The sequence below is a fragment of the Salvelinus namaycush genome, chromosome 38, assembly GCF_016432855.1.
Source record: "Salvelinus namaycush isolate Seneca chromosome 38, SaNama_1.0, whole genome shotgun sequence".
Classification (NCBI taxonomy): Eukaryota; Metazoa; Chordata; class Actinopteri; order Salmoniformes; family Salmonidae; genus Salvelinus; species Salvelinus namaycush.
Window position 1 is genome coordinate 25,327,624 of NC_052344.1, and position 17,743 is coordinate 25,345,366.

General features: G+C 43.3%; 1 protein-coding gene across 4 annotated transcripts in view; it reads left to right on the forward strand.

Moving 5' to 3' along the window:
• The window catches only part of LOC120032174 (plasma membrane calcium-transporting ATPase 1-like), a 54,403-nt gene that overhangs the window by 17,958 nt on the left and 18,702 nt on the right, over window positions 1–17,743 (forward strand). For 2 of the 4 annotated variants that reach the window (XM_038978149.1, XM_038978148.1), the window contains exons 3-10: window positions 5,142–5,339; window positions 6,751–7,008; window positions 7,623–7,748; window positions 9,849–10,016; window positions 10,159–10,203; window positions 12,060–12,092; window positions 14,242–14,397; window positions 14,631–14,845. In XM_038978149.1, coding sequence (XP_038834077.1) covers window positions 5,142–5,339; window positions 6,751–7,008; window positions 7,623–7,748; window positions 9,849–10,016; window positions 10,159–10,203; window positions 12,060–12,092; window positions 14,242–14,397; window positions 14,631–14,845 — 1,199 coding nt within the window. The remainder of the gene's footprint in view (window positions 1–5,141; window positions 5,340–6,750; window positions 7,009–7,622; window positions 7,749–9,848; window positions 10,017–10,158; window positions 10,204–12,059; window positions 12,093–14,241; window positions 14,398–14,630; window positions 14,846–17,743) is intronic. The other 2 variants (XM_038978151.1, XM_038978150.1) reach the window with 1 other exon arrangement.

Here is a 17,743-nt window from a genome sequence, read left to right on the forward strand (position 1 = left end):
CCAATCTTACCTTACCTGCGTTAATGCAGAGTTGTTTTTCACACAGGAAACAAAAGATAAAAAATGTAAGAAATATCTTGTGTTTTGTGAAACGCAGCTCTGAAATGCTTCTAATTGTCATTTCTGCTCATCTTCATACTCATTTTGTGCTTTCGTTGCGCTTCTCCACTCGGATGAGAAATCTTGGCTCATCGTCAGACCAATCAATTTCCTGCACTCAGGAACGGCCATTCTATCAGCAGACAGCGCTCAGACTGATGTGTAGCTACTTTTTTTGGTGTTCTTTTCTCCGGTAAAATGTAATATTAACTGGCTACTTTCTTTTATAAACATTTGAAATATGATGGCCATGCATAATCTTTTGCAAAAAAAGCTAATATACTTGTGTGGCTGCTAGCCAAAATAGCATTGCACTTCAGTTGTCATCTGATCAAATTGTAGCCATTTTCTGCTGAATGCAACTATAGTAGCTCACCCCTAATCACTATCAAAGCAAAAAAACACTGCCACTTTCAATCTAAAACGCAGGTGAAACGGTTTAAAACGCAGATTGATGGTCTGCGTTTTGATTTCTGAAAGCTAATGCAATCCCTGAATCTTCTCAGATTGCCCGCTCATTCTTTCACTATTGTTCAGTAGACATATTTTGGGTGCTACTACATTTATCTGGTGATAAATCTCGTGGGAGTGCTGCAATACCCATCTGCCTGCAGATTGATTTACCTGTTATCTCTGGCTTTAAAGTCCCTTCAGCAGGGTAGTTGATTGATCACTTCTGGGTTTGTCTCTGGTTATTGGTGATTTCATGGTGTTTTGTTTTTGAACCTACCTGTACTTTTTAAGCTGTGTCAGTCTTGCTAGTATCGTTATCTTTTGAAACCAAGGCTATGTCTAACACAGAATCTCTGGTAGACTTTTCGCAGAATGCTGATGGAAAACAAAAGTATGTTTCCTAATTGTTAGGGCAAGATTGTCAAATGAAAACTTTTCTTGCTACTGTCTATAGCGGGGCTTCCCAAACTCGGTCCTGGGCCCCCCGGGTGCATGTTTTGGTTTTTGCCATAGCACTACACAGCTAATTTCAAATAATCAAAGCTGGATGATGAGTTGGTTATTTGAATAAGCTGTGTAGTGCTACGGTCCTGTAGGTTTTCACTCCAACCCTTAATCTAGTGCATGGTGCACTTGATTCTAATAATTAGCTGGTTGATAAGGTTAGTTAGTTACAACTGGGGTTGGAGTGAACCTACAGGAGGGTAGCTCTCCAGGAACAGGGTTGGAGAACCCTGGTCTAATACGACTCCATTCCTCCAGACACCAAACAGAAATCATTTTTATTGTAGCCCTGGACAAGCACACCTGATTCAACTTGTCAAATAATTGTCAAGCGCTAAATGAGTTGAATGAGGTATGTTTGTGCCAGTCTACAACTAAAATGTGTGCTGTTGGGGCTGCTGGAGGACTTTTACTGAACTAGAAATAGCACGTTTGTTATAAAGATGGATGCCTGCTAGGGGAAGCTATTCTAGATGTCTCCTCTCTCTGTCTGCGGAGATCATGTAGCCTCAGCTGTTTTGCCCAAATCATTTTACCACCTGCACCACGAGTGAAGTCCAGAGGGCTAATTTTAAACCACAGTGTCGGCAGAATAGGACAGTACTTGGAGGGGTTAAGCGGGGACAAGTCGATTATTAAAGAGTTAATGAATAGCCGCGCGGGTGACTGGTGATGGACTTTCAAATAGCTAAATGATTCCAACGCTAACATGATTTTAACCTTTTATTTTGTCATACGTCCTCTTGCCTAAATCATTCTCTTGTCACTAATGTTTATTTCACTAATGTGGGGATGGGGGGGTGGAATGATCAAGCTGTAAACGGTGAGTCATCAGCAGCGGCGGCACCTCATCCATACGGGGGAGAGAGACTGCATTGCTGCCCCTCGACCCACTTTAACGTGTAAACACACACAGAAATAGGAATTTATTACGAGATACAGTTTGATGCACACATAGACAGCAGCTATAAAATGTCATTTTTTTGATCTGCAAACAATCAGTCAAATGACTAATATCATGGGGTTTACATTATAGGCTAATTGCTGTAAGTAGGCTTTGAGCAGCAGCGCAATATTCTACTCTATTGCTCACTACTTGTTGTTCTGTGGGGTGAATTCCAGCATGCTCTCCACCAGGGGTTTGATGTAACACTGTGAATAGAATGATCTTGACGTGGCCAAATTGCCCCGTCTCCTGTACTTGAAACATTACACTGGATGTTGCAGTAGCACGTTCAAAAGTTGATTCTGACAGCTCCTTCTGGCAGAGAATCGTATCTAAGCAGGTGTGCATGCACCTTCTCCTCCATTCTATCCTTTACTCTCCTCTCCTCCACCCCACTGCTGCTCTGCAATGCTGACTAATTACCCACTGCTACACGTGATGTCATTGCTCAGTGCTTGCCTGCAGACTCTGAGCACTTGCTGACCCTTCTGCTGCTGTTCGATCTCCATTCATTAGACTGGGAGCCTCATCCTCCCAACTGACTCCCAGTCTAGTCTCCCACTCTTCATTAGTCCATGTCTGTCTGTCTCTAGCTATCTCTAGTCTCTCTTTTGCACTCTTAGAGCCTGCTTCAAACCTCCTATACATCTCCCAGAACACTTTTGATTAGTCTCTCTTCTCTCTCTCTCTCTCCATCTGCCTCCACAGTTCAGTATGCTTAAGTAGAGGTCGAAAAGCCACATCAAATGTATAGAAGTGTTTTGAATCTGACTGTGGAGAGCAGTCGTTTGAGTGAGCTGTACGGCAAGCGGAATGATCTCTGCACACAAATGAATGGGTCTGCAGAGCAGTCGGGCCTTGTCACGTTGAATGTGAGACAATGATCGGGCCTTGCTGTGACAATGTAAAAATTATCACTGCATCTCCAGTTATCAATCTGTATTCAATCATTGACAGGGGAAAGTCACTTTTGTGATTTATCTTAATATCATGACTCCTCGAATTTTTATTTTTGTATCCTGGAATTCTACCCTTGAAAAATCTGAGACCATGGCTCCGGTTGACTTGTTATTTTGCAGAAGTAGAACGTGTATTGTCGCCGGGTGGCATTGTTTATTTGGCACTGCACTACCTGTCAGAAATGCTGATGCCCTGTGGGTGCTTGTTTTCAGGAGCCCTGCCACAGAATACGGCTCTCTGACCATTTGGGTTGGTATTAGAGGTCGACCGATTTTATGATTTTTCAACGCCGATACCGATTATTGGAGGACCAAAAAAAGCCGATACCAATTAATCGGGCTTTAAAAAAACAAAAAAACAAACTAAATTTTTTTTTACAAATTCATTTGTAATAATGACAATTACAACAATACTGAATTAACACTTATTTTAACTTAATATAATACATCATTAAAATCAATTTAGCCTCAAAAAAAATATGTTCAATTTGGTTTAAATAATGCAAAAACAAAGTGTTGGAGAAGAAAGTGAAATGTGGCATGTAAAAAAGCTAAAGTTCCTTGCTCAGAACATGAGAACATATGAAAGCTGGTGGTTCCTTTTAACATGCGTCTTCAATATTCCCAGATAAGAAGTTTTAGGTTGTAGTTATTATACGACTATTTCTCTCTCTACCATTTGTATTTCATATACCTTTTGACTATTGGATGTTCTTATAGGCACTTTTAACTATTGCCAGTGTAACAGTATAGCTTCCGTCCCTCTCCTCGCCCCTACCTGGGCTCGAACCAGGAACACATCGACAACAACCACCCTCGAAGCATCGTTACACATCGCTCCACAAAAGCCGCGGCTTTTGGGGAGGGGAACAACTACTTCAAGGTCTCTGACGTCACCGATTGAAACGCTATTAGCGCGCACCCCGCTAACTAGCTAGCCATTTCGCATCGGTTACACCAGCCTAATCTCGGGAGTTGATAGGCTTGAAGTCATAAACAGCTCAATGCTTGAAGCACAGCGAAGAACTGCTGGCAAACGCACGAAAGTGCTGTTTGAATGAAAGGCTTACGAGGCTGCTGCTGCCTACCACCGGTCAGTCAGACTGCTCTATCAAATCATAGACTTAATTATAACATAACACACAGAAATACGAGCCTTAGGTCATTAATATGGTCAATTCCGGAAACTATCATTTCAAAAACAAAACGTTTATTCTTTCAGTGCAATACGGAACCGTTCTGTATTTTATGTAACGGTTGGCATCCATAAGTCTAAATATTCCTGTTACATTGCACAACCTTCAATGTTATGTCATAATTACGTAACATTCTGGCAAATTAGTTCGCAACGAGCCAGGCGGCCCAAACTGCTGCATATACCCTGACTCTGTTGCACAGAACACAAGAGAAGTGGCACAATTTCCCTAGTTAAAAGAAATTCATGTTAGCAGGCAATATTAACTAAATATGCAGGTTTAAAAATATATACTTGTGTTTTGATTTTAAGAAAGGCGTTGATGTTTATGGTTAGGTACACATTGGTGCAACGGCAGTGCTTTTTTAACGAATGCGCTTGTTAAATCACCCGTTTGGCGAAGTAGGCTATGATTCAATGATAAATTGCACCGCACCGATTATATGCAACACAGGACAAGCTAGATAAACTAGTAATATCATCAACCATGTGTAGTTAACTAGTGATTATGTTAAGATTGATTGTTTTTTATGAGATACGTTTAATGCTAGCTAGCACCTTACTTTGGCTCCTTGCTGCACTCGCATAACAGGTAGTCAGCCTGCCACGCAGTCTCCTCATGGAGTGCAATGTAATCAGCCATGATCGGTGTCCAAAAATGCCGATTACCGATTGTTATGAAAACTTGAAATCGGCCCAAATTATTGGCCATTCCGATTAATCGGTCGACCTCTAGTTGGTATTCATTGAATCTTCCATCTTTCTGATCCTGGCCATTTTCATTTAATTCATTCAGCAAATTTCTACATGCATGGTTGTTGAGGTTAATGAGGCATTGGATATTGCCAATATTTTCCTCCAGACTTGTTGTCTGTGGGTATGGTAATGATTGTCAAATATACATCTCAATGGTAAACTAAGAAAATGTAAAAACACAAATGTACTGGCTTAATTTAATCTAATTCTATCTCTCTCTTTCCCCCAGGTTTAAGTGGGCAGCCCGCAGACATCGACAAAAGAAAAGAAGTGTTCGGGCAGAACTTAATACCTCCGAAAAAGCCCAAAACATTTCTTCAATTAGTTTGGGAAGCATTGCAAGATGTAACACTGATTATCCTGGAAGTGGCAGCCATAGTTTCATTAGGCCTTTCTTTCTATAGACCTCCAGATGCCGAAAGAGAACGTAAGCAACACCTCTATTTACGTCTTCTACTTGATGCCTAGGCAGTAGTGGAGTTAACTCTGTGGTTGTCTGACCAGCCTGTGCTGGCTCAGATGTTTTCTTTTTAAATCGGAGCACTTTGGATCGCCCTGATAGTTTGTAAACCACCTACAGTGACTTCAGAAAGTATTCACACCCTTGACTTGTTCCACATTTTGTTACAAGGTGGGATTAAAATTGATTTAATTGTCTTTTTTTGTCAACGATCTGAACAAAATGTCCCAAACATACTGATTTATATTCAGGACATAGTTAATTTCTTTGCCACATTTTTTGCAGTTTTACTATAGTGCCTTATTGCAAACAGGATGCATGTTTTGTACTATTTTATTCTGTACAGGCTTCCTTCTTTTCACTCTGTCATTTAGGTTAGTATTGTGGAGTAACTACAATTTTGACCAATCCTCAGTTTTCCCATAGGGCGGTGCACAATTGGCCCGGGTTTGGCCGGGGTAGGCCATCATTGTAAATAAGAATTTGTTCTTAACTGACTTGTCTAGTTAAATAAAATAAATTAAAATGAAGTCACCATTGGCCTCATGGTGAAAATCCTGAGTGATTTCCTTCCTCTCCGGAAACTGAGTCAGGAGGGACGCCTGTATCTTTGTAGTGACTGGGTGTATTGATACACCCTCCAAAGTGTAATTAATAACTTCACCATGCTCAAAGGGATATTCCATGTCTGCTTTTTATTTTATTTGTACCCATCTACCAATAGGTACCCTTCTTTGCGAGGCATTGGAAAACCTCCCTGGTCTTTGTGGTTGAATCTGTGTTTGAAATTCACTGCTTGACTGAGGGACCGTACAATTATCTGTATGTGTGGGGTACAGAGATGAGGTAGTAATTCAAATATCATATTGAACACTATTGCACACAGTGAGTCCATGCAACTTTTTATGTGACTTATTAAGCAAATCTTTACTCCTGAACTTATTTAGGCTTACCATAACAAGGGGTTGAATTATTGACTCAAGACATTATAGCTTTTCATTTAGAATTAATTTCTAAAAACATATTTCCACTTCGATGTTATGGAGTATTGTGTTTAGGCCAGTGACACAATCTCAATTTAAAATTCAGGCTGCAACACAACCAAATGTGGATCAAGTCAAGGGGTGTGAATACTTTCTGAAGGCACTGCAGGTGCCCATTGTACTGCACTGTGTACATTTTATTTTGTATTTTGACTTAAACTATCCCTTTGCAGTGAATTTATTTAAAATAAATTCTGCGTACGGCAATTCCGTCTGGGTCTGGTTGTCACCCGTTTACTATTTAATTACCAACATTTAATGATATGTGTTCAGATTTTGTCTGTTAGACACCTGGCAGTGTATCCCTGTAACTGTGTGCTTTGATCCTTATGCAGACTGTGGGAGCGCAGCTGGAGGGGTGGAGGATGATGGTGAGGCAGAGGCGGGCTGGATCGAAGGCGCCGCCATCCTGCTGTCGGTCGTCTGCGTGGTGCTGGTGACAGCGTTCAACGACTGGAGCAAAGAGAAGCAATTCCGCGGCTTGCAGAGCCGCATCGAACAAGAGCAGAAGTTTGCTGTTGTCCGCGGCGGCCAAGTTATCCAAATCCCCGTGGCTGAGATTGTGGTCGGCGACGTTGCACAAATAAAATACGGTAAGAGGCACCTCTTCTGCGTCCCAAATGGCTCCCTATATAAGTGCACTACTTTTGACCCAAGCCCCATGGGCCCTGGTCAAAAGTAGTCCACTATGGCCACCCGGGGTGTCACTACAGACCCGGGTTCGATCCCAGGCTGTGTCACAACCGGCCGTGACTGGGAGTCCCATAGGGCGGTGCACAATTGGCCCACCGTCGTCCGTGTTGGGGGAGGGTTTGGCTGGGGGTGCTTGCTTTGGCCCATTGCACTCTAGCGACTCCTTGTGGCGGGCAGGGCGCCTGCAGGCTGACTTTCGGTCGTCTGTTGAACGACGTTTCCTCCGACACATTGGTGCGGCTGGGTTAAGTGGGCATGTGTTAAGAAGCGTGGTTTGGCGGGTCATGTACGACTCGATCTTTGCCTCCCGAGCCTGTTGGGGAGTTGCAGCAATGAGACAAGATCGAAATTGGGGAGAAAAAATAATAAGTAGTCCACTACATAGGAAGACATTTAGGACCCAGTTACCTGTTATTGGCAAGGATGAATTGACCAGAGTGTGTAATGTATTCTGTTTTCAGCCACACGTCTTGTGAATTCATAAAGGAATATTTATTCTGTTTGTGTCTCCCAGGTGATCTCCTGCCCTCGGATGGTATTCTTATTCAAGGAAATGATCTCAAAATCGATGAGAGCTCCCTCACGGGGGAGTCGGACCACGTCAAGAAAACGCTGGATAGAGACCCCATGCTGTTGTCAGGTAGCTGTTCTATTCTTGTTCTTCTGCCTTGTTTTCTTATACTATGAAGCTCATGTGGTTGTAGATCAGTTGCCCAGCCTAGAATTGACCCCACACCTAATAGTGGAATAAAACATTTTACAACTTAAATATCATGCCAGGTACCCCACCCCTAATAGTGGAATAAACCAATTTTGCAACTGGAATAGAAGGCCAGGTACCCCACCCCTAATAGGGGAATAAACCAATTTTGCAACTGGAATAGAATGCTAGGCCCTTGATATATGATCTGACTTTGTAATGGAATGGGGTATGCAGGCAGTATCAAGCAATATTCTGAGCTAGAGTCCAGAAGTACTGTCAGGGAGTTCGGAGTTTTCCACAAAAATAAAGAGAACTCATAAGAAATATCTTGCTGTGTTTTGAATAGGCAGATCTCAAATTCTGCTTATTGTAATCTCTGCTCTGCATCAGACTGGTGTGCTTCAGTTGCACTTCTACACTCTGATGAGAATGACATTGGTGAATTCAATCAGCAGAGAGTGCTCTGACTGATGTGTAGCTACTTTTCTTGGTCTAGCCTACGTTTCTCAGGTAAAATGCTATAGTGACTTCAAGAAATACATTAGGAAATGTAGCTGGTAAATATTAGAAATATGATGGACATGTATTGTTTTTGCAACTTTTACATTTTTTTAAAAATTGTAAACTTATTTACTTATGTGGGTGCTAGCCAAATAGCGTTGCACTTCTGTTATCATCTGATGAAAATGAAGCGATTTTTCTGAGTGTGTTACACTAATGTATTTTCTGTGACTATTGAAGCAAAACAACACTGACTTTCAATATAAAACGCAGGTGAAATGGTTTAAAACTCATATTTTGTTGATGGTCTGTGTTTTGAAAATGCATATTTCTGAACTCCAATAGGACCCCTGATTGTGGACCTGATGGTGTAGGTCCAGGACTACTTGAGCCCTGTGAAATAAATATATATATATATCTACCTCTAAACCCTGTTTTATTTTGCCGTCCGAGGGTATTGCTCGTCTTGTCCCTAATCCCATTTTATGAAGGCACGTTGATCCTGTAATAAATGGGCTTTTTATGGTCAGATCCCCAAGGAGGGGATTTTAAAAGTGCTTGTTTGCCTCTCCCAGCCCCCTTTGGTCTCTCCTCCAAGAGAGCCTGTCTGCCTTTAGTCTGTATCATCATCCCACCCAGTTCAGACCAGCCCCTGCCCAATTAATTAACACCGGCATGGGGAGCTCTTAATGCACTTGTCTCTCTGTCTCAGTTGTGGGCATTAAACTCTGGAGAAAGCTACTGTTGTGTTGTGGGACTCATGTTTCCATTAATTCACTGAGGCTCACAATTGGCTTTTGATTAAAGGCTGGGAGTGTGCGAATGTGTTTGTGTGCTATCATCCAAGACGAGTATTTGAGGCTTGACTCTTTTGAAATGTCATTCCAAAATGTGATATTACGTTTGTATGCGCTCATATTTAGCTGTCAAAATAGGCCTACAGTTTTTCCGCTCAGATTTACTCAATGACCACAGGCTCCCGAATCCAGACCCAGGACTGGAAACATCCAAAAATATTCCTTACTATCAGTACCAATTTAAATCAGATGCATGAAGCCGGGAGCAACAGAGCTAGGCAGGGCACACTGCACTGTCCATGTAAGGGGGAATGTTGGTGCCTGTAGCATTAGCTAAGTAATAGTCTGGGAAACACCTGGCATTTACACTGTAGCATTAGATCAGTGATAGTCAGGGGAACACCTAGCATTTACACTGTAGCATTAGCTAGGCGCCTGACTTTTTGGCCCTACCTCTCCTCTCTATCTGCAGGCAGGCACAAACATCATGCTTATCAGCATCCCCCAGGTTTACTCACTTTACCACAGGAATCAGCATCTAGGACTGCAAACACCCACATTCCCCTATCCCCATAGAATTGTACTGTAATGGAAAATGTTAGCATAGTCCTAGTCTACATGGCTTTCGCTAAGTAATAGAAAGGAAAAGCCCTGGCAGAGGCCTATACAGAGTAAGCATCAGTTGTATGTCTACCTCACCCCCCCCCCCCCCCCCCCCTTATCTGTTTTCCCTCTGCAGGCACTCACGTCATGGAGGGCTCCGGCAAAATGCTGGTCACAGCCGTGGGTGAGAACTCTCAAACTGGAATAATCTTCGCTTTACTGGGCGCCTCGGAGGAAGACGACGATGACGAGGAGGAGAAGGAGGCTAAGAAGAAGGAGAAGAAGGAGAAGAAAGAGAAGAAAAGTACGTTGACATTTCAGAGCGCGGCGGAATCGATTCATGATTCAGTTTTCTCTACCCATGCTTTTTCATCATTTTATTATGCCTTTGCCCGTCACACAAAGAATGAAGTTTTCCTCAACAGTCTTTTGTTGAATTTCTATAGATGCAGTTGATGTGCATAGAAGTGTGAGGAAGCAGAGTCAGACAGGTAGAGAATCAGTGGCTTCTGTCTGGGCTGTACACTGCAGCAACACGGCAGCACCACTAATCACTTACTCACACAGCAGAGCAGACGGCACTGAGCTGACAGAGGAGAGAGGTTTGAACTAGAGCTAAGCTGAGCACAGGTCAGGTCTCAGCTGTGGTGGGACTTATTTTGGGAGAGCTGCTGCTTCAATGGGAATAGTTGGCAAGGCTTTACTTTAGCACTTGTTGCCGTGTTCAATGCTGCTGTGCCTGTGCAGTCGACAGCCTTGTATTGAGTGCTTTCAGCTCACGATGGGATATATGCTGTTAGTGTGTGTTCTACATATAGCCAAGTGCCTTCTGCCATTCTTTGTTCAGCAATTGTAGTTCTATTCAATCAAGGCCGTGTGTGTATGTGTATACACTACATGACCAAAACTGTGGGCACCTGCTGGTCGAACATCTCATTCCAAAATCATTAATATGGAGTTGGTCCCCCCCCTTTGCTGCCATAACAGGCTCCACTCTTCTGGGAAGGCATTCCACTAGATGGTGGAACATTGCTGCGGGGCCTGGCTCGCAGTCGGCGTTCTAATTCATCCAAAAGATGTTTAATGGGGTTTGAGGTCAGGGTTCTGACAAACCATTTCTGTATGGACCTCGCTTTGTGCATGGGGGCATTGTCCTGCTGAAACAGCAAAGTGCCTTCCCCAAACTGTTGCTACAAAGTTGGAAACAGAATCGTCTCGAATGTCATTGTATGCTGTAGCGTTAAGATTTTCCTTCACAGGAACTAAGGGGCCCAGCCCGAACTATGAAAAACAGCCCCAGACCATTATTCTTCTTCCACCAAACGTTACAGTTGGTACAACGCATTGGAGCAGGTAGTGTTCTTCTAGAATCCACCAAACCCAGATTCATTTGTCGGACTACCAGATGATGAAGTGTGACTCGTCACTCCAGAGAATGTGTTTCCATTGCTCCGGAGTCCAATGGCAGCGAGAGCTTTACACCTCTCCAGCCGACGCTTGGCATTACGCATGGTGATCTTAGGCTTGTGTGCGGCTGCTCGGCCATGGAAACCAGTTATTGTGTTGACGTTGCTTTGAGGCAGTTTGGAACTTGGTAGTGAGTGTTGCAACCGAGGACAGATTATTTTTACTCGCTTCGGCAGTCCCATTCTGTGAACTTGTGTGGCCTACCACTTCGCGGCTGAGCCGCTGTTGCTCCTAGACGTTTCCACTTCACAATAACAGCACTTACAGTTGACCGGGGTAGCTCTAGCAGGGCAGAAATTTGAACTGACTTGTTGGAAAGGTGGCATCCTATGACGCTGCCACGTTGAAAGTCAATGAGATCTTCAGTAAGGCCATTCTACTGCCAATGTTTGTCTATGGAGATTGAATGGCTGTGTGCTCGATTTTATACACCTGTCAGCAACGGGTGTGGCTGAAATATCCAAATCCATTTATTTGAAGGGGTTTCCACATACTTTTGTATGTATAGTGTACATGTGTGCATACGTTTCAGGGTTTTGAAACAAGTTAATATACTTTAGTAGGATGTGGATCAATTTATGTAGTTTAAGGCTTTCGGTGTGTTTGTGTATGATAAAAGTGGCTGGCTGTAGTTCTATTGTGTGTGTGTGTGGACTTGTTTGGTATGAGGTGAGGGTGTAAGAATGGCCTATTGGCTGGAGGAGCTGATTTAGAATGTGCGTGTCATAATGCAATCCCAGCATTCATCTGTTTGGCTTCTCATAAAAATTATTGGCGTCTCTCACGGTATCAAATCAAAATGGGAGATTTACATAATTGGAAATTTGCTCCCCAATAAGTGACTGACTCTCTTCCTCTGGATTTTACTTTCCATCCACAGAACAAGATGGAGCAGCCGAAAACCGCAAGAAAGGTGAGTGTAACAGGCCGGAGTGCGTTTTAATTTCCTTTTGACTTGGTTGCACGCTGCTACAGTACCTTGATCTGGTTCGCTCTACATTATTGCCTTCTCCTCAGCCCATTTAACAGTATTGGATTTTAGTTCAACCTTCACCTGTCGTTTAGCCTGGTGTCAGTAGGAGTAGCTTAATCTGTGTCGGGTCAGGTTGTTTCCCCATGCTACTCTGTGGCCTTGTGGGTCAGAGTGTGCGCGCCCGTTACTGGTCCATTCATTGTCTAGTCTGGGCCAGCATGTTACCTTCTCTCTCTCGCCCTCTCTGCCTTGCCTCTCCAAGAATTTAGCTGCAGGTGCTGTTGAATTCAGCTATGGCGATTTAGCGAGGAGATTACAGCCCTGTAACAATCCTGGGGAAGAGCATCTTCTTTTTGGCCTTCTCGCTCCCTCTTTCTCTCTCTAATTGATTGAGGACGTAGCTGTCCAATCTGAACCCTTCATTCTATAGTACTCATAGACCTTGTCAGCTGTTCAGCGTCATGCTATTGTACGACCGTGAGACCCAGCTCTCTAAAGTCCATTGAGTCAGCCAGTGTCTACAGAGCGGCAGCTGTGCTGTTAGCTAGCAGAGCCTGTTCATTGAGGTCCTGGCGCTGCTCCTTTGTGCACAGATTCTGTCTTTGCCAGGAGTGAGCAGAATAATCCTTCAGTCTGGGATTACAGGCTGTGTAAATGCAGAACACACCACCTGGGAATATCGTGGCACCCATTCTGCAGATGCTGGCTGTGTGGCTCCTGGCATCAGCAAGGGAGGAGCCTGGGGATAGAATCGACTGGTGATATGTAATGACTGTTCAGTCAGTCCAGGGCTGGGAGAGAGACAGACAGTATATAATGACTGTTCAGTCAGTCCAGGGCTGGGAGAGAGGCAGACAGTATATAATGACTGTTCAGTCAGTCCAGGGCTGGGAGAGAGACAGACAGTATATAATGACTGTTCAGTCAGTCCAGGGCTGGGAGAGAGACAGACAGTATATAATGACTGTTCAGTCAGTCCAGGGCTGGGAGAGAGACTGACAGTATATAATGACTGTTCAGTCAGTCCAGGGCTGGGAGAGAGACTGACAGTATATAATGACTGGTCAGTCAGTCCAGGGCTGGTAGAGAGACTGGTGAAGCCGACACATTGATCCTCCCCTGCAGTGCTAGCCCTGGCAGGGCCAGAGATAATGATTTTATCATTTGGAGAGTTGGGTTAGATATCAGCCCTGCTGGCCTGGCTAGCCCGCCTGCCCACCGTCAGACCAGGGGCTCAGCGTCTTCTATGTTACTTGGTCAGATGAGTCAAGGTGTCTGTTGGCGTTTTCAAACCTGGGAGGGAAGGGGGCTTTAGAGGAATTGAAATGGTGTCAGTCTGGCCACTGTCCCAGCGGATTCCACAGATCCCAGGGCTGCTGCTCTCTGAGTGGGAATATGGTAATTAGATTCCTACCAAATTACATTTTGGACCGGATTCAAAATTGCAATGACTTTTACCCCAAGTTCCCTTCCAAAAGCACTCCTCTGTGAATCGAAGCCAAAAGAAAAGGTTTGCAAAAACTATGGCACCCTGTCAATTCTCTTTGAAAATGACTCCTTATTGAATCACACTAAAGGACTGGAGAGATGGAACTACTTGTCATTGATTTTCCAACTTGCTTATCTCAACCCCGCCCCCCTCAACTTCTATGTCCAAAGTTTGTTTGCTTTAACAGTTGTGCAGTGACTTGCTTTTTTAAATGAATGTGCAAGAATGAACAGTAATCAGGTTATGGTCAGTAGGCATGAAACAAGGAATGTTTTGAAATAGAAAAATTACAATGGGCCATTTGATTGTAAGTTGTACCTGTAAATCCTGTTTCAAAATCTTAGTTCGCGCTTGTTGCCTGCTGAACATGAGCCAGGTAGGCAGAAAGGCAAGGCTACTAGTGCTGGTTTCCTTCCTTAACTGGTAGTTCATTCATCAGCTAATTGGTTGGCAAAACAGTCCAGTTGATTAGAACTAAAACATGAAAACCAGAAGCGTTCTCACCCTTGAGGGCTGGTAATTGAACCTGCAGTAGGAGTACCTCCATTCTGAGTCAGTCCAACCTTTAAGTCAACGTCCCCTCTCTTCTCTCCCCCTCAGCTAAAGCCGCGGACGGAGCCGCCATGGAGATGCAGCCGCTCAACAGCGACGAAGTCGACATCGACGAGAAGAGGAAATCCAACTTGAAGGAGAAGAAGGAAAAGTCCGTTCTCCAGGGGAAGCTAACCAAATTGGCAGTACAAATTGGCAAAGCCGGTCAGTGAACTTCTCTTTTCTCTCTCTCGCTGTCGCTCTCTCTCGCCGTTTTGCGAGAGACAAAACCGGGAGGGACGTACCTTAATTTGTCTAATAGAAACTTTAGTTTAGTTTACAAAACATTTTCTGTTGACAGTAAACGTTTTGGCAACCGAATGGGTGTAATGATTACACTCCTGTTGATTTATATTGTGGATGAAGAGTGATGAGTCTCACTACTGTGTTCTCTCTAGGCCTGGTGATGTCTGCCATCACGGTCATCATCCTGGTTGTGCTGTTCGTGGTGGACACCTTCTGGGTGCAGGGCCTGCCCTGGCACAAGGACTGCACACCCATCTACATCCAGTTCTTCGTCAAGTTCTTCATCATCGGCGTCACCGTGCTGGTGGTGGCCGTCCCCGAGGGTCTTCCCCTGGCCGTCACCATCTCCCTGGCCTACTCTGTCAAAGTAGGTTCCCCTTCCGCCTCAGGGTCTGCAGCAAAAACACTACCAGACAATAAGCCATTTTATTAGTTGTAGTTGTCCGAATATGGAGTGTCTGTTAGGGCTGGATGATATATGGAGTAAATATAAAGATTAGCTGGCTACTCACTAGCACGTAGGCTTGTGCTTGAGAGATTGTTTATGAGATCTGTGTTGGGTTTCTATAATGCCTGTTGTAAGAAGTTAGTCATTATTAGTGGATGTGCATTATGCATGGTTCTTTTATTATATATTTTTTTTCACTTGCTACACTTTTGAGCTTTGACTAGAAGCTACACGTGAAACGGATGTGTAGGCTACATGTGAGTCGTTTTTACAGGGCGCACTCATACCTGTCATAAAACTGTTTTATTAAAAAATAAATAATGCCATTTTTTTTCCTCATTTAAACTTTATTTAACTAGGCAAGTCGGTTAAGAACAAATTCTTATTTTCAATGACGGCCTAGGAACAGTGGGTTAACTGCCTTGTTCAGGGGCAGAACGACAGATTTGTACCTTGTCAGCTCGGGGATTCGATCTTGAAACCTTTCGGTTACTAGTCCAACGCTCTAACCACTAGGCTCCCCTGCCATTTTTGTTACATTTGTTTACAAAATGGCATTTTCATAGACTTGAGAGCCAGATCAGTGATTATTGCAAAAAAGCAAGTTAAACTATTTGTATTAAATAATTAGTAGTTATGGTTGTGGAAGGCTTATATTTAGCTTAGGTATCATTCAATTATTCCTGACTGTTTGAAATGCAGTGTATTGAAGACACAGCTTATTTAGAGAAAAAGAAAAAAACATTCATCAAACATCTCATTCCAAAATCCTGGGCATTAATATGGAGTTGGTCCCCCCTTTGCTGCTATAACAGCCTCCACTCTTCTGGGAAGGCATTCCACCAGATGTTGGAACATTGCTAAGGGGACTTGCTTCCATTCAGCCACGAGCATTAGTGAGGTAGGGCACTGATGTTGGGCTATTAGGCCTGTCTCCCAGTTGGCATTCCAATTTATCCCAAATGTGTTCGATCGGGGCTTTGTGCAGGCCAGTTAACCTTTCTAGCCCAGGGGTCACAACATTCCGCTGAAAAGGCAGCGCGCGAAATTCAAAAATATTTTTTGAAAATATGTAACTTTCACACATTAACAAGTCCAATACAGCAAATGAAAGATAAACATCTTGTTAATCTATCCATCGTGTCTGATTTTAAAAATGTTTTACAGCGAAAACACAACATATATTTATGTTAGATCACCACCAAATCCAAAAAACACACAGCCATTTTTCCCAGCCAAAGATAGTCACAAAAGCAGAAATAGAGATAAAATTAATCACTAACCTTTGATAATCTTCATCAGATGACACACTCATAGGACATCATGTTACACAATACATTTATGTTTTGTTCGATAATGTGCATAGTTATATCCACAAATCTCAGTTTACATTGGTGCCATGTTCAGAAATGCCTCCAAAATATCCGGAGTAATTACAGAGAGCCACGTCAAATAACAGAAGTACTCATGTATCTTTCATCAAAGTTTATGATGTTTTACATATCATTAAAGATACACGTGTTCTTAATGCAACCGCTGTGTCAGATTTTAAAACTTTAGGAAAAAGCATACCATGCAATAATCTGAGACGGCGCTCAGAAATACACAACATTTCTCCGCCACGTTGGAGTCAACAGAAATACGAAATTACATCATAAATATTCCATTTGATGATCTTTCATCAGAATGCAGTGCCAGGAATCCTAGTTCCACAATAAATCGTTGTTTTGTTCGATAATGTCCATTACTAGTGTCCAATTAGCTACTTTTGCGAGCACGTTTAGTTCACATGTCCAAACGCAGGCGCCGGTCCAGGCGAACTCGGATGAAAACTTCAAAAAGTTATATTCCAGGTCGAATAAACTGGTCAAATTAAGTAGAGAATCAATCTTCAGGATGTTGTTGTCATATATATCCAATAACGTTCCAACCGGTGCATTCGTTTTTGTCTACAGAGTAATGGAACACATGGCCATATCATGACTAGCGCGCGTGACCAGGAACTAGCATTCTGCCAGACCACTGACTCAAATAGCTGCCATCCGGCCCCACATCACACTAGAGGCTTCATTCCACGTTCTACTGACTGTTGACATCTAGTGGAAGGCGTAGGAAGTGCGAACAGATCCATATCTTACTGGGATGTGAATACACGATGAGTTTAACATCAACCAGCCCCAGAATTTCCACTTCCTGTTTGGAAGTTTGCCTGCCATATGAGTTCTATTATACTCACAGACATAATTCAAACAGTTTTAGAAACTTCAGAGTGTTTTCTATCCAATAATAATATGCATATATTAGCATCTGGGACAGAGTAGGAGGCAGTTCACTATGGGCACGTGATTCATCCAAAGTGAAAATGCTGCCCCCTATCCCTAAAAAGTTAAGTTCTTCCACACCGATCTCAACAAACCATTTCTGTATGGACCCCGCTTTGCACAGGGGTTTTGTAATGCTGAAACCGGAAAGGGCCTTCCCCAAACTGTTGGAAGCACAGAATCATATTGAATGTCATTGTATGCTGTCACATTAAGATTTCCCTTCACTAGTACTAAGTGGCCTAGCCTGAACCATGAAAAATAGCCCCAGACCATTATTCTTCATCCACCAAACTTTACAGTTGGCACTATGTATTTGGGCAGGTAGTGTTCTCCTGGCATCCGCCAAACCCAGATTCATCCGTCGGACTGCTAGATGGTGTGAAGCGTGATACATCACTACCGAGAACGTGTTTACACTGCTCCGTAGTCCAATGGCGGCGAGCTTTACACCACTCCAGCCAACGCTTGGCATTGCGCATGGTGATCTTAGTCA